The sequence below is a fragment of the Glycine max genome, chromosome 7, assembly GCF_000004515.6.
Source record: "Glycine max cultivar Williams 82 chromosome 7, Glycine_max_v4.0, whole genome shotgun sequence".
Taxonomy (NCBI): Eukaryota; Viridiplantae; Streptophyta; class Magnoliopsida; order Fabales; family Fabaceae; genus Glycine; species Glycine max.
The window spans coordinates 35,949,325-35,974,923 of NC_038243.2; the positions used below are offsets into that span (position 1 = coordinate 35,949,325).

Sequence of the window (25,599 nt, forward strand, 5' to 3'; positions counted from 1 at the left end):
GAGGATTTAAATTGTTGTTTTCCTGCAGCCTTTTATGTTCAAACTTCAGATCCAAATGATGTTAGTAATGCTGGCTTTTTAATTTTAGCATCTTTTTTGTAGCTATCTGAAAGATTCTTTCAGTCAAAACTTTCATTGATAAACTGAACATTTACTAGCATACATCATGATATAATAAACATGACTTTTTCCCAAATTGGTAGACCAACATTGTCATTTGTTCTTAATCAAGCAAACATTAAAACTTTGGCATAATACAAATATTAAAAATAGAGCACTAACTACATGGGATGGATTTCTAAAATTTCATTGATTAGAAATTTATTTCAGACATGCTTATATGCAAGAAAAATTGAGAGTCCAGATGTAGTCATATTTGTGTAACAAAATCATCATAAAAGTGAATGCTCAAACTTTACATGTGTGTTACAATTCAAAAGGGCAAGTTTTCCTTGCAATAAATATTTTGGTAATGACTGGCTGCTGAACACATTTTAAGGGTGAAAATTGAAAAGAAAGTTGACTTGCAAGTCAATATCCTCCAGGTTAAAGCATACCTCACAAGTAAAAGAATTCTGATCCCCCATTAACAAACTACAATGGCAGAGCCGTCTGGTCAAAATCAACCATCCATGGCAATTATGGCTCAATGAAAGTCATGCCTCATAAGTACTTACAATTTTGATTTCAAATTCTGGTCTGTCAGGTTTTTTTTTAACTTCTTGAAATGCACATTTATGTTTGGATTCAATAACAAAAAATTATATATGGGAAGGAAAGAAAATTTGATGAGTTTGATGTTTTTTTCTGAGTTGAAGAGAAAAGTAGTGAAGAAATAACAATCTAGAAACAGAGCGTGTCAAAATCATATCCGTAATTGAAGCGTCATTTCAAACATACATTTTCTTTTCTTTCATTCAAAATCATTAATGAGTGACACTAAAAATTTTCAATGCACAGTATTTTTTTAACAGAACCACTATACCACTTACATATATAGGAAAGACATAGGTAAAAAACAACTTGGAAGTTAAATTCAAGTGTTAACCCAGTACAAAAAATTGTAAGGAAACCATGAGAAATTTTCTAACTTGAAGCACTACATTTCAAAGGGTCGATCAACTTTCCCATTGAGAACAGCTAAACTAACACCAGAGACCGATCCCATCATCATTATCATTATTCAATATATATAACATACAAAAGAACCCTATCACATAAAAAAAATGATATTTCTTTCCATTTTTTTTACAGAGGACCCACCCAACAAGGCAGAACCAATAAACCAAAAGAAAAAAAAAACTCACCTCAACAGAGGAGAGACAAACAAATCTTTCTTCCCATCAAAACTGATACTTCACAGGCACACTCCACATTTCCATTTTTCATCATCATCAGTATCACCTCACCCGATTGTGGTTGAAACGCAAAACCTTAATCAAATTACACGCGTTCCTCCTCACTTTCTCATTATCATCTTCCACAAACCCAAGAGAAGCTTCTAGAACCCCTTCTTCCAGAGCCACCAGAACCATTTCCTGGTTATAAGAGCAAAGCGAAGTGAGTGCAAAGAGTGCATATTGAATCCCCCTCGAGCTACCATTCCTCAAAACGTTAACCAGAATCTGAACGCAACCGTCATAACATTCCATTTGTTCTCTCCCTTCTTTGCATTTTGCCAAAAATCCAATTACCTCAACACAGCGTTCAAGTCCAATTTCGACGTTTTGGAGGAGAATCGGCACGGCGCCGCAATTGACGGCTCTTCTCCGGTTATCCGGAAAAGAGCAGAGCGCGTAGAGAGCGGTGGCGGCCTCCTTCCTCTCCCGCCCCTTGCCGTCGCGGAGGATCGCCACGAGCGCCGCGATCGCCGCCGGAAACGCGCCGATGGTGGCCTTATTCACCTCGACGACCGCGAGGCTCGTGACGATGGTGGCCGCAACGGCGCGGCAGTCCGGCGTCGGCGCGTGGAGGAGCACCTCCACCACGCGCGCGACCACGCCTTCGGCGACGAGGCCGACCTTGGAGTCGTCGTCGAGGGTGAGGTTGAGGAGGAGCGGGAGCGCCCTCTCCTGGAGGCTCGGGTCGTCCACGGCGGCGATCACGGCGGGGACGGCGCCGGACTCCGCCAGCCTCCGCCGGAACGCCGAGTCGCGCTTGGATAAGCGCGTGAGGTGCTTAAGAGCCTCAATTTTGGAATCGGAAGACGAAGAATTGGAGGCGAGGGTTGAAATTAGGGCTTCGGGTTGGGAAACGGTATGGTGGAGAGGTGAGAGGAATGCGTAGTTGGAGATTAAGCTTCGCAGCGCGTGGTTGGGGATGAGGGCGGGGTGGTCGGGGAGGGGTAGTTTGGTAATTGGACATGTTCGGTGACCCGCGTCGAGCCAACGTTGGATGGAGGAACGGTCGAAGGTGTGACCCGAAGAGAGAATGACAGGGTCCGACATTATTTCGAGGGAAATTGGACACTTGAAGTGGTCGGGGAGATGTGAGTCCATTTTTTTCTGCTACCACCCTTCACCCTTCACCCTTCTTGAATGTGTGACTGAGACAGAGAGAGAGGGTTTATGAGGTTTTTGAGGCCTCTAATGAGTTCCCTTTCGTTTCGCCATGGTTCATTTTTAGCTTCATCACAGGGATTTTATTTTTCGGACAGGAATGCCCTCCGTCAAACATGGTAATCTCCACCAACGCCAAGGTACTTTTCAATACCTAGTTTATTCAGGTCATTTTTTGAACATGTTCTAAAATTTGAAAATCAAACAATAAATAAAATAAATTTTATGTATTTAATTTAATGCTAAATTATTAAAATAATGGAATATAATGTCATTTTATTTTACTTTTTTCTTTCTTGTCAAAGTCAAACATAATTATAACTATCTAAAACAACATTGACAATAAGTGAGAGTCATTTATTCTTTTAGAACAAAATAAATTGTTTTGTGTGTATTTCCAAATATATGATATAAAAATATTATGAAAAAATAATTTATATACTGTACTTATACAAAAGTTTTATATTATCATTTTATTATAAATTAATATGTATAATAAATTTGTTAACTTTTATAATAATTAAAAATTATATTAATAATTATTTATCAAAATGATTTATATAAAACTATTTTATATCATTAGTGTATTACTACTAAACTTAAATATTATATATATTTTATTAAATATTTCAAATCATTTAAAAATAAATAAATATTAAATGACTCTTACCATTTTTTAATATCATGAGTATTTTTAATTATTTTTCTATTTTTAACTTCTTATTATAATATAATATATCATCGATTCATTCAAAAAGGTCAAACCTCACGATAAACCTCATAAATACACATTGGTTTTATGGATTTTGATGTCCAATGTGTAATGACCCCTCTTCATTACATAATTAAGGTTTAATTTAAAATGATTCGGAAAACTTTTTTCTTAGTTTATTTGTAAAAACTTTGTGTAAACTTTTTTGTGATTCCAAAACCAACAAATCAAATTCACAAATCTTAAAATACAAACTAGGCATTTATTTAACAAGATTAAATCAAATATAATACACCAAAGTACTCCATCGTTTTAAAATAAAATAAAACCTTGATTTCATAAAACTCTATGAAAGCATACAAAAGACAAACCTAAATTAGTCATATCTATACATAATCCAAACAAAATAAAAAGAAGGATGATATCATATATTAAGTCTTGTGTCCACTTTAACTGCAATGTCAATCAAAAGGAAGATCCACTTAAATGTCATCTGCTCCCCCACATGTCCGATTCGGGATCATCATAGTTACAACCACATGTGTCATATGCAAGGATATAAAATTGAGTAGATAAAAATATAATTCTTTTACTTCTTTTTATTTTCTTTACCATTCATCCCAACAAATAGAAAATGAAATTGAGTAGATAAAAATATAATAGAATGGAATGGTACGATGGATGAAAATGGCATTTGGATATTTTACAATGTAAAGTAACAAATATTCATTTCATTATTTAGAAAAAGAAAAAAGTGGAAAGGGTTATAACTTTTCCATTCTCACATTGCATTATTTTTTAAGAACCATAAAATTAAGTGCAAAAATACAATAACAATTAAAAAATGACTTAATAAAAGGCATGTGTCATGCTTTAATTTTTTATATTATTAAAAATAATTTACTTTTATACTATAAATTGTAATTCCTACCTTGTAACTTGAAGTCCCATTCCTTTATATGCATACTTGATCTTTGTTTATTGCTAGCTTATCTAGTTCTATTTAAAGAAATTTATATTACAATTTAAAAATTTTACTATAAATTCAAAATATAATTTAAAAAATATTCAATGTTGAAGGCAAAGCAAGGGGAGAAGAGGGTGAGACATAATGCACAAAACTACTGCTCAAGGACTAGTGTACTCTATGCAATAATAATAATGGATCTAAAGTTTAGATATTGTATCCTAGAGATTAGTGTTGGTTTTGAAATAACAAATTTAACACAAGTCAAACAAACAAAATTGAGCTTTGGTTTGGAATAATTGTAAAAGTAACAGAAAGTATGAATAAACATACGTTAATGAAAGTTCTAACAAATAAAGAGACATAAGGTCATGATTTCAGACACATCTCTATGTTCCCCTTAATTCTGTATTTCAATTAAACCACAATTATTTGTTCAATCACTAATCAGCCTTTTTAAAGTGATAAACAAAATTGATTAATGTTATGAGAAATCTCTTCTTCCTATTTTATTCTCTTATTGTTCATGAGAGATTAAATTAGAAAGAAGATTAAGCACCAAGAATTTAATTAACAAGTGTTAATTATATTAGGAATTATGTGACAATTTGATTCATGCAAATTCCTAGAATTCAGTTATTGCATAGGTCAATTAATTAAAATAGCTTATCACAAACAATTAATCAATTTAGTTTTTGAAATGATCTAGAAAGAAGAACAACACAATTATATAATTGAACAAGTAACTGGGAATTTATTGCAATAAAGGAATTAGGGTTCATAGATATGTCCTAAATCACAACCCTAGCTTATAGGGTTTAGCTAGCTATTGGCATTGAGAAGCTTAAAACCAATAAAGAAAGCAACAAAATATTAAGAGAGAATTAAGAATTTTACAACAATTGACTCCCTATTGTTCTCTTCATTGTTCTCGGTCTTTATTATATAATTTTGACTCTTTTTAAGTCTTTTTCAATCCTTTTAGAGTTCCGAGCACTTCCTACACTAAAGGTAACATTGTTTAGATAAAAAATAATCAATTAAGGTGCTATAAAGTGAACAATTGGTACAAGAGATCCTAAAATTACAACCAACATAGAATTTGTAAAGACACAAAACCATTAGAACAAACACAAAAAAAATAAGATGAGAAATAGAAACTAATATAATAAAGTTAAAAAAATCAACACAATCAAATATTTGTGTTCCATCACACTTATCCCAAATAGTTGTAAATAATGGAATGGTCCAAGATAGATCTCATTCCATCTCTTTTTATTAAGCTCCATGGTAATGCATGAAATCCAAATAATAATATCACTTAAGTGATGTTTAATTTGAGTGTTTATTTTTTAATTATATTTTTAAAATTTTAAGATTTAAAAAATATGGATAAGAAAAAAAAAATACTTTAAGGTGTCATTACATTTTAATTTCTTTAAAAAAGACTAAAAATAATAATATGTTATTTTCAATTTTTGACTTATTTTTTAAAATAATTTTAGAATTTTTTTTCTTCTAAATTTTAAATAAATATATTTTTATTCTTATTTTTTATTTTCTTTAAAAATAAAAATAAAAAACACTGAAATAAAGTTTCACCATATCTTTCTCACATATTCCCACCCATTTCATTTTCTATCATCAATCTAAACATAGTCTAAGAAGTCAATATTTTCATTGAGCATTGGAGCTTGATAAAATTAAGAGAGAAGGGCAGTTGGGACTTTCCATAGGATGCTGTGCTATCATGTTTTCAACGTTGTGTGCTTCTGTCGGTTACTTTACCGGAAACAAGAGGGAAGGAGATTGGCGTTTCTTTTCAAAGGACCAAAACATGTCCATTATCTTTTTCATTGTTGAGAAGAAAGCTTGAGTTCTGCTAAAATGACACGTAACATTTTTTTCATAATTATACTTATTATTTTTAACTTTATATCTTGTAATTATATTTTAATGAATTCTATAATTGTCATGGACTGTTTTTTTTCACGTGTACAATAATATTAATAAGATTAGAACAATATATTTTATGTTCACAACTTATAATTATCGTAATTTAAGCTGACGCAAATGATTAATTAAAGAAGATTTGAAATTAACTCTTATCCTTTTCACAAAAACGAGTTTAATTTTTCTTGATATCACTAAAATTTTGTTTGATGTTCAAAGAATATGTTAATATTTAAAGACTAGTTAAATAGTTATAATAGCTTATAGACTAATTACAGCCGAATAAAACATTTTTCCTTTTATTATTTTTATTCATAAAAGTTAAAGATAAATTATAATAATTTATATGTTCTACTCAATCAAATGAGTTACATACATTCAATTCAACCATTAAATTAGACTATTTTGATTATTTATCATTTTTACTAGTACAAAAAGGAAAAAAGAAAACTAATTATTTATAATTCTACTTCTTTTAAGTACTTACTAAAAATTAAACAAATTAAACATCTATCAACCAACAACAACAGAGTTGACAAGTGATAATGATTTGTTCTTTTTAATCAAGTGGTTCAATAATCAATTTTTTGTATGATTATTAAATATGATATTAAAAAAAACAATATTCATCTTATAAGGATAACTACTATATATCATTAGGATAATAAATAAAAAAAAGTATCTATCAAAATGATAAAACTAAATTTTAATTGAAGGAATCCCACACACATGACCAAGGTCTCAATCAAAATTACACGAAGACCCAATAATCTAGGGTCGAGACACAAACTTAAAGACAATAAACTACATTTATGGGGGGGAAAGTTAGGACTTTAAATTGAAAGTGAAATGGCGAAGTGTATGTAACTCAAATCGACGTGGCTGTGCTGCGGGCCACCAGTGACTGAGTGAGGGCGGTAGTCAACAAATCGTAAAAGTCCAAATTTGTGAGCCAATCACGCTAGAAGGTCACACATGCTTCTCTGCTATATAGTATTGTGTTAATATTTAATTTTCTTAATATTATTCAATTTTAAAATTGTGATTTTTAAAGAACAGTACAGAGACAACTAAAAAAAATTACAGAAAAGCCAAGTTCATGGGTTTGTTTCAATTTGCTTTGATCACTGTTTTTCTTTGCTGCAATTTTTACGTACGCGGACACACAAGTACATCTGTCTCAAATATGTGAATATGCATCACCATTCTTATTCAAAAATGAAAAATAAATAAATTCGAGTACCACATTTTTTTTAACAATTCTCTTAATTAATATTAAACAAAATATGTTTTTTTTTCTCTATTTAATGTTATTTTATAAAATATTAAGATGATTAATAGGAAAACATAGTAAGACAATATAATATTATTTTTTCAAATAAATATTTTAAAATATTGTTTTGTTTTTTAATTTTATGATGTGGCATATGTTTTCAATTTCTATAATGAGTAAATTTTGATTTTGTTCTCTATAATTTTATTTTTGTTTTTCATTCCTATAAAAGTTGAAATAATTATTTTTGGTCCTTGTAAAATGAGTGATTATTATTTTTTATTTTAATCACTGTATAAATTTTCTTTGATTTTAATTCTTATAAGTTTTGAAATAATTATTTTCGATCACTAACATTCTTTATAAGGCCGGTAAATAATATACATTTTAGGAATCTATTACCATAAACACTAGTGAATGTTACCTATGATGGTCACTTGAACTTTTTAGTTAACAACTGTCACATGACAATAAAAATTTGTTCATTTTATACAGGGACTAAAACATATTTAGATATTAAATATACTTATTGTCAGCTTGTATCAGTATAGCTTATCCATTATATACGGGCATCTTCCTATGCATTGGACAATATATAGAAGATAATATATAAAATAGGGTGAGGCTTAACGGCATGATCAGATAAAAAGTTAATAACACAAATGCATATTTGATTCCTTGTAGTGGTACGTGCGTGTAGCTAGATCAGGAAAGGTGTTGTATATATGATGCTGAAAATGATAGTTATTATAATGTGGCAAATATGAGGGTGATGACGATGCTACTTGTGGATGGCTGCATTAACAACTGTGAAAATTAAGTGGTAATGGAGCTCGAAGGAATTACATTGATGGTTGTGGAGAAGCTAGGTAAAAATGAATTGAGGTAAACTATTAGGTTTTATTATTTTAAACTGACTTACTTTTTAAATATAAGAAAGTGACTTATTTATTTGACTAAAGTCCATTTTCAAGTCTTTGTTGAAAGCTTATTTAAGCACATTAAATATCTTTTAGACATTTATTTATTTGACTAAACTTGACCTACAATATATCTTTTAGATACATTAAATTAATAAATTCATAGAATAAATTTAAGCTTTATGTATGAGTTAGTTATTAATATATTTCAAATTTTAAGAAAATAAATAAGTATGTAATATCATAGTTAAAATTTAATGTACTATTATTGTTATTTATTTAAATATATTAAACTTAAAAAGATATGATATTCCGGATGCCTTTATTTGCAGGGAAACTCGTCTAAACAAAAGTATGTTTCCACTCGTATGATTGATCCAGGTACCAAGCAACAAAGAGTGCCGCGTGCTAATATAGCCAATAATGTGTTAAATATTGAAAAGGACATGTCAATATAAAAAATAGATATAAACTTATTGAGTATGAATCAGCATTCCAAGTACAAGTACCAAGGAAGATTCTCATCTTTTGCCAAAAGTACATAGCTTGCCAATCAATTTGGTTCCACGAAATGTGAGCACATATATTAAAAGGACACGATGTTATAAGATGATAGTTTTTCATCTTCTATAAAAATAGACATTTTTGTTTATCATGTTTTACATATCTTTGATCATGATAATAATTAAAAAAAACATTTTGTCGTTTTTTCTATCATTTTGGTACATATTACTTCACATACATAAGGAGAAAGCGTTTTAATTAAATTCCATACTTATATAAGTTTTTAAATAGAAATACACACAATTTAATTAATACGTCTACATATTGTATGATTTTAAACATAACTATCTTGCCTAAATTTTGATAGAGATCGATTTAATGATAGTGCTGTTTTAATAGAACAAGTAACGTAGTAAGTAAATTAATAGTGACGTTTAAATATAGTTTCTTAATTGTTCAAATAATGATTATAATGGTGAGTATCTATTGAGAAAATAATATATGTGCTCGTAATATAAATTTTTTATATTATCATCTAATAAAAAAATGTTACCTATAATATGTTTATTGACTTTAATAATAATCATTTTAAAAGTTATATCCATCCTAATTTTTTTATTGATTGATAGTGTAGCTTTTATATTATTAGTGAATAGAAATTAAACTCATCAAAATACTGATCTTAAATAAAAACATGTTAAAATATTTCATAAATCAATATTAATTATAACTTTGTAGAATTCTTTGTTTTCATGTTTTTAATATTTTGTTTTCTTGTTAAGTTAGAATTATTAGTATAAATAAACATGTCAATCTTCGGAGGAAAAAAAATCAAACCAAAGAAGCAGGAGAGAAATGGAAGAAAACTTGAGTCATTATAGGAAAAGGAGTGTTGTGAGGAGGAAGAGGGTTTCTTTTCATGTAATATGACTTTTTTTTCCTGTAAGATTGAAAGAAAAGAGAGATCTTGAATGGTAAGCATTAAGCAAAGAGGGAAGAAACATCTTTTCTGGATGACCGAAGTTCATTTTATGTGATGATTAAAGTGTGATTAGTGATAATTAATCACACTTAGGGTATGCTTGTATTCTCATTTTAGCATGTTGAATGTGAATCTAATGTGGGAAGAAGATTCGTCACGTTCAGCATGCCTCAAGAAGTTCAATCCAACTAAACTAAAAACATTGTTAATCTTTTGGGAGTCCTAGAGAAGTGACGCAATGTATTTTTTTTTAATAAATTTTATTAATAGTGACATAATGTTGCAATCATAAACATATCATCTTACTAAGTTTCTTGACATAAAATACACTTTAAAAACTATCATTACGTGTTAAATAAATGTAATGTAAAATAACAAAATAACATGAAATTCATAATAGTCCATCAAGCATTATGTAGTATAAAATATGTTTAACCAAATAATAGTCTAACAAAAAGTTCAATATGCATGATAAGTCAATCCAACCAAACTCGTATCACATAACCCATATCAACCTATTTTGACAAGTTAAATGGGTTGACGCCTAGTTCAATCCATTAATTTGGACACCCCTAAAAATGGGTTGTGTGTTTGACCAGTTATACATTTACTTTTTATATGTTTTAATCTTTATAATTTTAAATTTTGTATGTTTTACGTAATAACTCGCTTCATTTAATGTCCAACAAAATAATGTTCGTGTGTTCCGTTATTTATTGTATGTGTTTTAATCTTTTATTTTTTTTTAGTTATAGTTAACTTCATTTCATCTAAGTAATAAAATAAAACCTAGTGTGTGTATGTGTTATCACTCAGTTAATTCTTTTACATGTTTTAATCTTAAAAAAATTTGATTTTAGATATAGTTAACTTTATTTCATATTTAAGTAATATTAAAAGCAAACCGTCTTAATTATCTAGAGTAATATAAACTAAACTTCTCTTAATTTTAAAATTTAAAACTACACTTCAAATATTTATTATAAGAACATAATTGTTCAATTTTAAAATCTCAATTGAAACTCACTTCCAACAAACATAATTTGTTGATAGTTCAACATGTATTATCGTTCAAGAGGGGTGAGCTTGCTTGCTAGCATTTATGACTTATGAGCAAAATCAACATTCTATCTTATTCACAAAGTAAATGACATGATGGGTGCTCCGTACAATCATCATGCAACAGCTGTGTAGAAGGTGATGGCCTAGAAACTCAATGATAAAAGGCCTCGAGAAAAAGAGGGGTGCATCACTGCATTGTTTGAATGGATAAGAATAACTCTACAATCTCCGCCTCAAAGACAAATTAAGTTTGAAAAAGACCTACCCTTATTTATGTTTCCATATAGTAAAAGAAAAATGGATGTGGGGTTTTATAATCTGTTTGTGTTTGTCAAAGAGGACAAAAATGTGATGCATGAGAAGTGACATGTGCATGGCCGTTGGAGCCGTTTATACCGGTAATGGTACAACATTGCCCGTTATAGGCAAATACTTCGGGCTTCTAAATTCTAAAACTCAACCCTAGTAGTCTCTAGTTACGGTTCTTAATGTGTAGTGTCAAAAAATTTAGGCATAATTTATGAATAATGGTGGTTCAATTTTATAGTCACATGTGTGAGTGTTTGGCCAAAACAAATTAAACAAATGTTGCTTCCTTTTCTTTTTCCCCTTTTCTCTAAGTCTTTTTCTCAATATCCATTATTTTGGCTAGGCTTTTAACTGTTTTCTACATAGCATGTGTTCTTTAAACTTCAAACAGTTCTGCTGTTATATACAAATGGGCATTTACACGAAATAGGTATGAATTAATGTGGCATTTCTATCTTATTTTTTTAAGTAAAAATCAAAACTATTCATCACCAATGGTACATACAAATTCATAAAGATTTTCATACCGAAATCATTCGTGCAATTTACCGTTAATCAATAATTAGTGGTTTTGATTTAGTTTTTCTTTGTTTTAAAAAAGTAAAATGGGAAAGGTATATCATTTGCACCAATTTTGTGAAGTGTCCTAGCTTACATATCTGAATTGAACTCATGGCTTCAGGAATGAATGAGCAACTAATATGGTTTAACATAGTTGATATACATAATTTTGTTTCTAAAATATGCGGTTATAGGTTTGATTTCAAGTCCTATAAATGAAAAAAAATATTTATCAGGAAATATCAATTCCTTAAAAGAATTTAATTTCAGTACTTTAAATAATTAATCTTTAATTTTCGACTTAAGCATATGGTGGGTTTTAAAAAAAAAGAAATCTGTGAACTTTTTCAATTCGAATGAGATCACATATACACAATTTTTGGACCATACTTGTTTTGATGTCATCTTGTAGTTGCTCCCACTCGTGGGTAGAGCATGCACCATGGGCCTACTGTCTTATGAAGGCTAACTGTTACGATGAAGGTGTCGGCTGATATAAATTTAGGTCTTGCTTTTTGTAACTCTCTTTTGCTATTCACATAAATCACATCCCCTAATTTTTCCTTGTCAATTGTTATTCAAATGATTTTCTTTTACATGAGGTTAGTTTTATTTCTATACATTTAAATATTGCGGAACTACGAAAAATATATAGATTGGTTTCCAGAATTTAAATTTCAGAACTAGGCAAAATAAAAATTAACTTTCAAAATTTAAGAATATATGGTGAATAGATTTACGTCATCATTTCAATATCATTTTACTTGACAAAAAAGACTAAAACAAACAAAAAAAATCTATAAATAAAATAAAATATATGATTAATTAAAATAAAAAAACACTCTATTATATAGTGCTTTTTAAGATTGTGTAATAAGTCATTAATATATATGTGTGACTGTTAAGCAAAACAAAAATGAAATAGAGGGATTTAGGGTGTGGGGAACATATGTTAGGTGGTGGGTTGAATGCTCAAGGGGCACAACACAAATTTCAGAAACGTGAAATACTTCCTCTTCTATCTCTGCTAATGAAATCATTTCCAGCAGTATATCCATTGATTGCGATCAATAGTTCATTAAATTTTGTTACAGAGATAAGATTGCATCTTCCGCAGAGAAAATTAAGACTACACAATTCTGCAATTTTAAAATTTTCAATAAATATCAGTTAATAATAATAAAAATATTAATTAAATTGTATATTTCTAGCTTTTCCCATACTATAGTAATTAATTAATTACTATTACTACATCCACTACAACTAGCTAGGTTCTTAGAAAGGGAAAGGATAGATGTTACAAAAAACTGTTTGGTTAAAAACATACGGTTTTTCTGTCAAAGTAGATTATATTTAATTCTCTTTGACTGTAATTTATTAATCAAATTTCGTTTAAAAATAGCTGTATACGCTTGATTTCATGCTCATTGCATGTTTTCGTACTAAACAACATAACTCTTTTAAAAAATGGATCACAATTCACAACTGTGATCTTAACCGCAACATAACTCTTTCATGCTCATACACTTGATCGTGACCACCACAATGCAGTGCATCGTCTTATTTATGTTCAGATTTCTAATCTCAAAGATCACCCCAAAAATGCCACTATTTAAGACCTGATTACCATAATATTTTAACAGTACGAAAAAGTATTGAACCAGAAAACACGAAAACCAGAAATCAAAGCAATCAACCACTTCTCTTGATTTCTGTCAATTTCATTGCTTTTTTTCTTTTTATTTAATTTTGAACCAACAAGAAATACACATTCAATTGATTTCGTTTCGTGACATCACATAGCATATCTCAGGTTTACGTCACTTGTGTTGACTTGCATCAGCAAAGTGAAAGTACTCATTAGATAAGGCAGAATCATTCATGAACATTGAGTTTAGATCTGCTTCTTATTAAAATCGAATCGATCGGCTGAATTAATCTAAACCGTCTATCTTCCTACGTCTGAGCCACATGAGAAACCTAAGGAATTTAATGTGAAAACTACCAATAATTGAAAATCTGGTTGTGTGTCTCAATCACACTATCTTTATACATGCAGTAGAATAGCTCATGCATATCAAACTAATCTTCACGGAAAATATCAGAACCCTCGTAAATAACAAGCAACAGATCAAACTGCCCCATATTCCACGCCCAAATCGTTTACATAAATTTTCTCCAAACACCATTCACATACACAACAACATCGAATTGTAACACCATAAGTTATTTTCAGCAAGAGAGTCTCTAAGTTCATTTCTTGTTCTTATATTTCTCTACCCTTTTTGCAACTCACTCGACAACACCATAACCATAAACCACCCCATTAGAGACGGCGACGTTTTGGTCTCTAACGGCTTAGGAAACTTCGCACTAGGTTCCTTCAGCCCGCGAAACTCCACAAACCGTTACGTTGGGATTTGGTACGACAAAATCTCGGAGCAAACGTCGTGTGGGTTGCCAACAGAGACACTCCTCTATACGACACTTCCGGTGTTCTCAAAATCATCAAAAACGGAAACCTCGTACTCCACGACAACAACACCCGAAACCTTAACCCCGTTTGCTCCTCCAACGTTTCTTTCCGTTGAATCCACAAATAACGTTTCAGCCAAGCTTCTGGACACAGGAAACCTAGTTTTGGTCCAAACCGAAGACAACAAGGTTTTGTGGCAGAGTTTTGATTATTATGCTTCCGTTAATGAAACCGGTTCCTAATATCTTGGAAATCTCCAAACAACCCGGGAACCGGGAACATGACTTATAAAATCGACCCAATCGGGTTTCTGCAATTGTTTCTTTACAAAGAGAAAAAAACCGGTTTGGCGGGTCGGTCAGAGATGGAGTGGGGTGCCTGAGAAGACACCAAATTTCATCTTCATTCTTCACCGTGAGATATGTCAACAATGAGTGCGAGGAATGGTTCCTTAGAGATGGGTCGGGCGGGTGCGTGAGAAAGAGTAATTGTCCACGTGTCGGAGCGGGGAGGGGTTTGTGGAGGTGGCGCGTGTGGTCCCAATTATTGGGATGAGAGTGTAGGGAGAGATGCTTGAGGGATTTGTTCGTATGCCGCGTACACGAGCGCGAACGAGAGTTCTGGAAGTGGGTGTGTTACTTGGCATGGAGACATGGAGGACACAAGGACTTACACACAAGTGTGACAAAGTTTGTTCGTGCGAGTCCAGAAGCTTGAATTAGGTACTCTCCTTATTTCTTAGTATTTAATATGAAAATGATCTCATAAGTGGTCCATGATCATTATTAATTTTATTAGAAGTTAATAAAAATAACTCATTGTTTCTTTATAAATTGAATTAAACACGTCTTTTGTAGGTTTTCACTCACATGTTTACACACACATAATATTTAAAGAAAATTATTTTATTGATAATAACAAATATATATATATATATATGTAAATTAAAATATATTAATATTTCATTAAAAAATATATAATTGAAAATTAATTTAATTAACAAAATATTATATAGTAAAGAGTTATAAATATCTTATTATACTTAACATTAATGGAATAAATTTAGGCATAAGCTAAAATAATTTAAAAAATTAAAGGTATTATTTATTTATATATTAGAAAAAATAAATTGATTTAAGGTTTAAGTATGTTTTTAATTGTGTCCTTTTTATGAGTGAACATATATAAGAGATTTTTTTCGGTCTTAACTTTTGGGAGGAATTCTGATGGATCCGGAGTTCGATTGAAAGATAAGTAAAATCTAACTAAGAAATGTTTCTGTCAAGAATCAAACTCGAATACTATCCAAACTATTTAACTTTAATTTCAATATCATTTTCCACTTTTTTAATGCCGAGTACCCATATTACCTCCAAAAGTTAGGAATATCTTTACACGTCACATAGAGTTGCATTAGTTACAGAATTTTTCAAGCAAGTAATGTGTATTGTAATAATGGCAAAGCATAAGTGTTAAGTTTACCTTGGATGATTACTTCAGGGTCTATTGAGTAATGGAATGGAAATAGCAGTGAAGAGACTGTCAAAGTACTCTGGACAAGGCATAGAAGAGTTTAAAAATGAGGTTCTTTTGATCTCAACGCTCCAACACAGAAATCTTGTGAGGATCTTAGGTTGCTGCATTCAAGGAGAGGAGAAGATGTTAATCTATGAGTATTTGCCTGACAAAAGTTTGGACTTGGTATGTCATGTTTTCAACTTTGCTGCTTAGTACTTTGAGCTCTCACTTTGGACGTAGCCATGCCAATACCTATCCATTTATAGTGACATCTTCATGCATCAAGTAACAACAATTCATCTAACATGCTTCACTCTTGGTACCTTGAAGTTTTGGTCCAGATGAATCGAAAAGGTCGCAATTAGACTGGAAAAAACGATTTGATATCATCTGTGGTGTTGCTAGAGGAATGCTATACCTTCATCAAGATTCACGATTGAGAATCATTCATAGAGACCTAAAAGCCAGGCATGCCTTGATGGACTCTGTATTGAACCCCAAAATTGCAGATTTTGGTATGGCTAGAATATTTAGCGGAGACCAAATTGCAGCAAACGCAAATCGTGTTGTTGGAACCTAGAAAGTATTCAACGACACACATGACATTAATTAGTTTCATTGCATTATATGTTACTTAAATTCCCACGTCAATTCAAAAGCTATTCAAACACTACATAAGTAAATAGTTCACTCCTAGAATCCATCTATCTCCTAATTTCACAGGATTACGAAAAATCAGATTTTGATGATATCATTTTTATTTTGCTTTTGTAGCGGCTATGTCATCAGAATATGCCATGGAAGGACAATTTTCAATAAAGTCTGATGTATACAGCTTCGGAGTTTTACTTCTAGAGATGGTTACGGGCAGAAAGAATAGTGGTCTATATGAAGACATTACAGCCACAAATTTAGTTGGCCATGTTAGTATTTTTATGAGCACTATGATCCAATTTAAATATACCCTTGAATAGTCTAATTAACTTGGTAGCTTTCAATTAGTGTAGATATGGGATCTATGTAGAGAAGGCAAAACCATGGAGATTGTTGATCAATCATTAGGAGAGTCATGCTCTGATCAAGAAGTACAAAGATGCATCCAAATTGTTCCTTTGTGTGTGCAAGATTATGCTGCTGACAGAGCATCTATGTCAGCAGTTGTTTTCATGTTGGGTAATAACTCTTCCTGCTCCAAAACAACCAGCATTTGTTTTCAAGAAAACTAATTACGAGAGTTCAAATCCATCAACCAGTGAAGGAATTTATTCAGTAAATGATGCAAGTATAACTATAATTGAAGCTCGCTGAAGGCCAAGGCTTTTGGATAGAATATGTAGAAAACGGAAAACCTGTATGCTATTATATGATGCTGTAGTACCATGAATCCAACAATACTAAGGTTTGTCAAAATATTGTATATGATATTTCACATATTATCCAATTTAGAACGATGGTATAAAAATCAAGAGTAATAAGGGGTTGAGATTCCCCACATTTCACTTCTTGTTGTATAACTACACTGCTCTAAGTATATTTTTGTATAAGCAAAAACTGTAGATCTCGTTAATAAGAGTATGCATTACTGTTACTTCTTTCTTTTTCTTTCACTTTTGTTTCATTTTTCAAAATTTAGAAATTAATCTAAAGTTAAACTTGTATGTATGATAGTTAACATTATATCCTTTCAATGGAAGAGTGAAACCTGTCATATTATGGTTCACTTGGTATTACCTTGGAACTTCAAAGTTGGAAAATTGTTTCTCTTCAACAAATCCATGGTTTCTATGTCTATTACTCTTTCTAGAACCTCGCTCCATGCCACCACAATTTCAGTAGATATCAATGCCCAAAATTTCATTTATTTATTTTACATGACCATAAAGTTATTTTATGTACACTAGCTAAGCTAGAAGCTAGAAAGCACGGGTCAAAAGAAATTGTTAAAATGTTACACATGTACAGCATACACAGTAAAAAAATCTACTGCATCCTAAACAACTCTAAAACCTATAAGTGTCACTGTGCCACCAAAAACACATTTGATGGGAAGTGTGAAGTGTGAACCATGTATATATCTGAGGTAGCTTTTAGCGAGCACTGATGCTAGTAGCTGTTACTTCATTTATTGAAGATCCTCCTCCTGATGTTGATGACTCAGGCAAATCTTGGTTCTCATTGAATAAAAATGCTGGCTTTTTGGGTGGGGAAAGAGGTGTTTCATTGCCTAGCATGAAAACAACTTCTAGCATGGATGGTCTATTGATGGCATTTTCTTGCACACGCAATAGACCAATTTGAATGCACCTCAGAACAAGAGCAGGGGGATAAGACTGACACAGTGTTGAATCAACTATATCCAAGACCCTTCCTTCTGTCCAAAGTATCCACACCTACAATTGTATAACACAATCTTTAAATGAGTGATAACACATGAATAATTTGTTGGACAATTTTAAGGAAACCTCTTGATTTTCCTTTTTCAACTTACGTATCCAATCAAATTTGTGGAGGCTCTTTCTTTGCAATAATCTGTGTTCCTCTTGCCAGCAATAATCTCTAGCAGTAAGACTCCAAAGCTAAATACATCAGATTTTGTTGAATATCGTCCTTCCATCGCATATTCCGGTGACATATAACCAGTACGATATAGTTATACAAAACGGTTAGAACATTGTAAATAAGACAGATCAATCACGCCGCTCTTGGTGTTCATATGAAAATTACACCTACTATGTTCCAACCACTCTTTTCGTTCTTGCCTGGATTTGATCTTCTCCAAATATTCTAGCCATACCAAAATCTGAGATTTTTGGATTCATTGCAGCATCAAGTAGTACATTGCTGGCTTTTAGATCTCTATGAATTATTTTCAGCCTTGAATCTTGATGAAAGATATAAAACACCTTGAGCAATCCCCAAAATGATTTCAAAGCGCTTATTCCAAGTCAGTGACGATCTTCGGTTTTTATCTGAATTGAACTGTTAAAGTTCTCAGATATTTATCAAAAAATACAATGGAAAAGGAACATTAAATTTTCTTTTATTTGTATTTTGTAGTTTTAGAAAGTTATTATTTCTACTTAACTATGAAAGTATACTATTTAGCATGGAAATTAATAATGGGATATTGTATTGGGTAAATCATATTATATGCGTGACAAAGGAGAAGGGGAAAATCTCACTAAAGATAGCTAGTCTACTGACATGATAAAAAAAATGCTTGACAAGAAAGTGAATTGTCTATATTTTAAATCTTGTACATATTAATAAATGGGCTAATGGCATATTTAGTACCAGCAATCCAATTAGAGAATGGAAAATCTCAAGAAAATAGAAAAATATAGCTTGTACGGGTGCATAATGCATTTCTTACATGAAAGGATATAACGAGTGAGTACAAAAAGACGTACCGAAAATAAAGAAATCCAAGCTTTTATTTGGTAGGTATTCAGTATTCACAAACTAGCATCCTTTCTTCTTTTTCAAAGCAACAACCAAGCAACCTCACCAGATTTCTGTGTTGGAGTTTAACTAATAATGTAACTTCATTTTTAAACTCATTAGTCCCTTGTCCTGAATGTTCAGACAATCTTTTCACTGCTATCTCTTGTCCATTGGCTAGGCAGCCCTGAAATATTTGTAACTCTTAAACCCCATTTCACTACTCTTGCATCATCTTTCTACAATGCGATTGAAGGAAAAATACAGACATAACAAGTAGTTCTCACAACAGTTGCTCATGGTAGAGTTTGAGTTTTATGAGTTTTTGGTTTAAGTTTCTCTCCATATTTTTGTTTTTGTTTTAATCCTTTATTATTCTAGAGTCATTATTTTTAATCTTTGTCTTAAACTTGATACTGTTAACTGATGCTGATGTGGCTAAAGAGTGAGCCATATGAAACTACCACTCGGCCTTAAAACATCTTACATGAATAATATATGCGAAGGTTGATTTTACACCAATTTTTAAATTAAAATTTGTAACTTGAAATTAAAAAAATAAATTATAATCAATGAAATAGTGAATATAAAACCCCAATTAAAAACCCTAGTCAGAAACAAAATCAAAATGAACGCATACAGCCTAATACTAACGTGAAGAATCCCAACTTTATTCGCCCCTAAAACACAAACGTGAACAACAATAATTTTATCTGAATTATAATTAGCAAGACAGTTGACTGATAATGCTAATTTGGATAAAAAAGGCAACTTAGTTTAAGCATTTTCTCAAGGAAAACTAATGTACAAATTAGTATTGATTTGTATATCAAAAATCAAAATTAAGAAGCTAGTCAGTGGAAATAAAGACTAAGGGCTCTTTATAATTGGAATTAGCAAGACTGCTCTAACTCCTCGTTCCTAACCATGCACCCCTTATGCAGTACTAGAACTATTTCACAGATTTGCTCTCACAGTATCCAGCAACTTCATACACTTACACAACAAAACAGACCATCTTATCGAACATCCACCCGGCCCGGAAATGGAACCCATCCCCCCCTTCTGATCCATTCATTTCTGCAAGCAGGGGGGATCCACAGCTAATCCTCCCGTCTATTGGATAACCTAAAAAAGCTATAAGCAAAGTACCAAAGGTGCACTCCGCCCGGTGACTAAGAAATTGGTTTGTGCTTTGAAGTGATGAGGTCGCAAAGAGGAAGTAGGGCTCTTATTGAAAGGCTTTCCCTCCCTCAAAAGGCCAGGGTACAAAATAAAAAACAGAACTTCCCGCAGTGTACAAAATAAACTTTGTAACTGAATACCCCACATAGATAAAAGTAGATAAACAGGAATTAATTCTAATTCCCACATGATGAAAAAAAGTAAAATGTCTAAAGAAGAAAATGTTCCTATTTGACCACTAAACATTGCTAACATCATCACAGGAAATAGAATAATTTGGATTCTCGAGTAACCGGCTTACTTGATACTAGTTGTTTCTGTTCCAGAACTATCAGCTCTCAGCCTTCAGTGGAGTCATCCTCTTTCATGTACAACCACCTGACCCGTTCCCACTATTCAGCTGATATGCATACCTTGGGTCTAACCCTTTTATTACTTCTCGGTTGTCTATTCAATTGATAGAAGGATATTATTAGTTCAAAAATACTGAAAACCTAGAAATGCTGGCTCTGCTTTATGCACATGGCTATAACATGCATGGTTTCCCTATAACTCCGTTGCATATATTTGATCCATCATAATTTAACCCTATAATAAATCTCCCACTTCCACATTAAGGAAAATAATTACCGATAGCCATTGTGGTGTTCATATACACAAGTTATGGTACATACACAATCTGTTAGATGATAAAGACTTCAGAATATCATTAATTACAAGTTGAGGTACATACAAAATCTGTTAGATGATAAAGACTTCAGAATATCATTAATTACAAGTTGAGGTACATACAAAATCTGTTAGATGATAAAGAGACCATTCAGACCAACAATTATCAAACAACCTTTCTGTTCACTTGCCAGAGTTACTGTTCGACATATATTCAAAAGGGGGGGTATACATCAATATTTACATAACTCAAACAGGGTTGTTGAATTAATTTTCGTGTTGCTTATCCTTGGGATTGAAAGGAGTGAAACCTGCAAAGAGGTCTTCAACATCTCCAACCCCAAACCTTTACATTCTCTGATCTGTACTCCCTCCTCTCCCCACCTTTGAGGTTGAAACATAAGAAAAGGGTAAACATATCCAAAAAGAACAAAACAAACAATTAACCACTACCATCATTGTAATCAAGAAAATCATTCTGCTGAGGCTGCAAACTAGATATACTTCCTTGGGCCCAGCCTTTCAGTACACGCTTAAGAGTTTTCAGTGCAACTCCACTGCCAGCATCCCTGTAGTAGGTAACAGATCATTAGTGAAGATGGAAGAATATGCAGCATAAGTAAATTGTGGATACTCATTAAAGAACCATAGAAATTATAGAACTTGTGACAAAGTTTCAATGATAATGGTAGGATCCAAGTTTGCATTTAGTTTGACAGAACTAATAATAAGTGATTATTTAAAATGTCACTTGATAAAGCAGCTCTTCAAAGATGAACAAAATGCAAAAGTAAAATGTCTTTATGTCTGTTGTCAACCAGGTTGAGTTGGAAACTATAACTAATAAGGTGTAGAAATAAGCCCGTAGAATATATCACATGGTGTTGTTCCATTCATCTAAAAAACGTTTTCACTCCTACAAAATTCAGTAATGAGTTCTCATTGTTCAAAAGTTTTTATAGAAAATACATAGATCATGTTTAACGAGACTAGTGGGCATGTTCAGAAATTCAGGATGCTAATTATGGAAAGACTGACAACATACAACAGAAAAAAATTGAATAAATAATTTGACCATGAAAAATCCAAACTACCAAATTAAAAACCTTGCTTTTACCACAGATGAAAAGAATCCAGAAAAGGAATAATTGATTATCTTCATCACCCATATGGCCATACTGGTTAATTATGTCCTGCCAGTCACTTCCACCATCTTTATGTAGTTTTCCTGGAATGACTCTCTTTCTGTTTGAATAAGTCCTATCAACAGGTCTATGTTCCTATTCCAATTCCATCATTCTCTTTGCTAGTTCATCCGCTTGTCACTTGTTTCCTCTTTTACTTAAGCCATCAATCACTGGCATGACTGATGCATGATTGAAGCCATATCCCTTATCAATCAATTTATGAAGAAGGCTATTAGCATCTGCCAACCTTTCATCCTTGCAAAGTCTTTCAATCAAATCTTTATACATGAAATTCTTCAATGTAAGATATCTATCTAATGAAACTTCAAATAGCTCCTTTGCTTCAGAGTTGTCCCCCAGCAAGTAATTCATTGAACATCAAACTGTACAACGCTTCTTTGTAGCCACATATACTCAAAGCTATCTCAAATAGTTCACAAGCTACTCTAAAATCACTAGACTTGCAAAAAGCTTTAATCAATATTTTGAAGGAAGATACATTAGGAGATATACCCTTATCCAACATTTCATGTAAAAGAGAAATGGCATCCTTTGCGTTTCCTCCTTCACAGAGGCAAGTGATAATATTGTTATAAGTACAAATATCTGGACTTATCCCTTTTTCTTTCATCTCATCCTTCAATCCATACATTTCAAATACTTGCTTTTTACTTCCTAAACCCAGGATCAATGCATTATAAGTTTGAAGAGTCTTGCTGCAACCATTTCTCTCCATATCCTTCAAGACGTGGAAGGCCGATGATATCTTCCCGTGTTTACAGAAACTCCATATGAACGTATCATAGGTCACAGAATCAGGGCACAGGTTTTTTACCAACATCTCGATAAACTTTTTTTTGGCTTCCTCTAGCCTCCCAACTTTGCAAAGTCCATTAATTGAAGTTGTCTATGTGATTCCATCAGGCAAATTAAAAACCTTGCTTTGTTTAGTTCTCCATTTCTACAGAGACCATTGACTACAATATTGCAGATCACTGTATCCGGTTGATAGCATTTTTCATTCATCTTTTGCAGCATTTCCTCTGCCTCTAGGGTCCTCCCCTCTTTCCACAAGCTATCCAGCAATGTGTTGCAAGTGTAAGTATTAGGCTGACAATCATTCCTTATCATTTCACGAAGAACACTTTTAGCTTCAAAAACCTTCCCTCTGCTGCAGTATCCATGCAGGAGGGTACTATAAGTAACCGTATCAGGGTAAACCCCATTCTTCATCATCAGATCCATCAACCCTCATGCATCCGACAACATATGGTTCCTGCACAGCCCATCCACCATAATGTTATATGTGTAAGCATTCGGCTCAATGTCTTTAGCCGCCATTTCATCAAGAACCAATCGAGCCTCCAACAGCTCTCCATTCCCAAGCAAACCCAACAACCATAAGTTATAACTTTCCAAAGAGTCAAAATTCCCAACCTTTTTCATGGTCTCAACCAAACCCCTTGCATCCCCCATCCCATGCTTGCAGGACCCCTTAAGCATCAAATTGAAAGTTACAACATTGGGCCTAGGAAGCCGCAATTCCGCATCCATCTGCATATCTCTAAAAATCCTCGATGCCTCCATAACCTTCCCGGCTCTACACAGTGCCGAAATCCTTGAGTTAAAAGTAACATCATCAGGCAACACACCCTGCTCGCTCATCCTCTCAACAAGCTTCTCAGCCTCATCATTCATCTCCTCTCTACAAAACCTGGAAACAAGAGTATTGTACACAACCCTGTTAGCCACACCACTCGAATTGTCATTCTTATCGTTAACAAGCTATAAGGCTTGTTTAACGAGCCCAGCACGGCGCAACCCCTGAACGAGGATCCCGAGGGTGAACTCATTGGGGCGGCATCCTTTTTGGGGCATTTTGTCGAACAGTTGGAGGGCCTGATCGAAAGCCTGCGACTCGCAGAGGGAGTGGATGAGGAGGTTGAAGTGGTAGGTCTGAGGGGCGACACGTGCGGCGAGCATGTCGGAGTACAAAGGAGGGGGCAATGGGAATTGGGCTCTGAGGGACTTCAAGTGTGTAATGGCCTCGTCGACGTGGCCCAATTGGGTGAGGACTCGGATCATGGAAGTGAGGGAAGGGTGTGGAATGTGGTGCATTTTGGCGGTGGCGAGGATGCGGGTTGTGACTTGTGATGGTGACTAGGTGTTGAGTGTGAGTGGTGGTGGTGGAAGAGGAAGATGGAGGGGAAGAGAGGACGTGTTTGACTAAATGCCATGCCAGTTTTGGGTTGTTGGTGTTCTTCAAAACGCCTTTTATCAGCTTCTTCGTCGTTTGATCCATGGGAGGTTCGGGTTGTGACTAGACTCGCAATGCAAGAGGTAAAAACAGAGGTTCGTTGGTACTTGGAACTGCTTTTGGAGGTTTCTAATTTTGGTACAGTTACTGTTAACTAAATACTCATGTTCACATGGATAAATAAATACTCATTTTTGGTAAGTATTTACTACGACACAATATAAATTTAGAGTTTATTTTTAAATATAAATTTATATGTTTTATCTTCAACTTTGAGAACTCTAAGAGGAGTTGTTTGGACGGATCTTAAACACAATAATCGGTTCTTAGTTTAGAACACTATTATAAATTTATATTTTTTATCTTCAACTTTAGAACTCTACCAGCCACCAGTAATTGTTTGGACACTTCCTAGAGATAAAAATTGGTTCTTATTTAAGAGCACTATTAGCATAAGTTGAGTTAAAAGTCATGAAATAGGAACTATTCTTATATAATAATTAATTCTTAATATTAAAATATTATTTTTAGTACAGAATATAAAAATATAAAGTATTGTGAAAGATTGGTTTTTTTAATTCTTAAGTAATTTCACCATTTGACCAAAAAAGTTAAGAAAAAAAGTGAGTTAAAAAAAATCGAAGAAAGAGTATACCATTGGAAATACTCTTTTTCTTTTGGGAAAAAAATTAAATTAAGATAAAAGGTGCCAATGGGAGAAGATTGTTTGAAAAACTTTCAAAAGCTATTCGTGTATACGCTTCATGCAAGTATTGAAATGACATTGAAAAAGATTATTTTTAAAGGAAGAAAAAAATTCTTTCAACTTTAATTTGCAATCTGTTTGTTTGAATAGGAGTTGGGAAGATCTTTTAGGAACTTTTTTTTCAACTCGACAGAGTTTTTAGGAACATATATTATAGATAAGTCACAAGTGTTTTCTATCGAGAGTTTCTCTTTTTTTTTTTTTCTCGATTCTTGAAGATACTCCTTCAAGTTCAAGAATATATAACATTGTTAACAGTATACGACTCTATACATGATACACTAGAACCAAATGTCTCA

At 32.7% G+C, this 25,599-nt stretch overlaps 2 protein-coding genes, 1 long non-coding RNA gene and 1 pseudogene across 6 annotated transcripts; 1 reads left to right on the plus strand and 3 right to left on the minus strand.

Annotated features, from left to right (window-relative positions):
• Positions 1-1,012: 1,012 nt before the first annotated feature.
• On the minus strand, positions 1,013-2,644 carry LOC100785141 (U-box domain-containing protein 8). The gene has a single exon (XM_003528374.5). The coding sequence runs from the start codon at positions 2,496-2,498 to the stop codon at positions 1,401-1,403; it is 1,098 nt and encodes a 365-aa protein (XP_003528422.1). The 5' UTR covers positions 2,499-2,644; the 3' UTR covers positions 1,013-1,400.
• Positions 2,645-13,900: 11,256 nt separating this feature from the next.
• Positions 13,901-17,342, plus strand: LOC102665215 (uncharacterized). Of its 4 annotated transcripts, none has more exons than XR_005892348.1 (4): positions 13,901-14,999; positions 15,778-15,978; positions 16,126-16,718; positions 16,798-17,342. It is a non-coding gene; the product is annotated as an uncharacterized lncRNA (long non-coding RNA). The 4 variants fall into 4 exon arrangements; XR_005892347.1 differs by having other exon boundaries at positions 15,778-16,473; positions 16,570-16,718; positions 16,798-17,340; XR_415257.4 differs by having other exon boundaries at positions 15,778-16,718; positions 16,798-17,341.
• Positions 17,343-17,882: 540 nt separating this feature from the next.
• On the minus strand, positions 17,883-18,409 carry LOC100785679 (receptor-like serine/threonine-protein kinase SD1-6). Its single transcript, XM_003528375.3, has 2 exons — positions 18,284-18,409; positions 17,883-18,185 (listed from the first exon to the last, which is right to left on the minus strand). The coding sequence occupies exons 1-2, from the start codon at positions 18,407-18,409 to the stop codon at positions 17,883-17,885; spliced, it is 429 nt and encodes a 142-aa protein (XP_003528423.3).
• A 2,753-nt stretch (positions 18,410-21,162) lies between these two features.
• LOC100786201 (pentatricopeptide repeat-containing protein At2g17140-like) lies at positions 21,163-24,685 on the minus strand (annotated as a pseudogene).
• Between the last annotated feature and the right edge of the window lie 914 nt (positions 24,686-25,599).

Excerpts from the sequence above, each read along its gene's own strand:
- LOC100785141 (XM_003528374.5), bottom strand. The coding sequence starts at position 2,498 with ATGGACTCACATCTCCCCGACCACTTCAAGTGTCCAATTTCCCTCGAA.
- LOC100785679 (XM_003528375.3), bottom strand. The coding sequence starts at position 18,409 with ATGGAAGGACGATATTCAACAAAATCTGATGTATTTAGCTTTGGAGTC. Across the intron at positions 18,186-18,283 it reads CCACAAATTTGATTGGATAC|GTGTGGATACTTTGGACAGA; the intron begins GTAAGTTGAAAA and ends ATACAATTGTAG.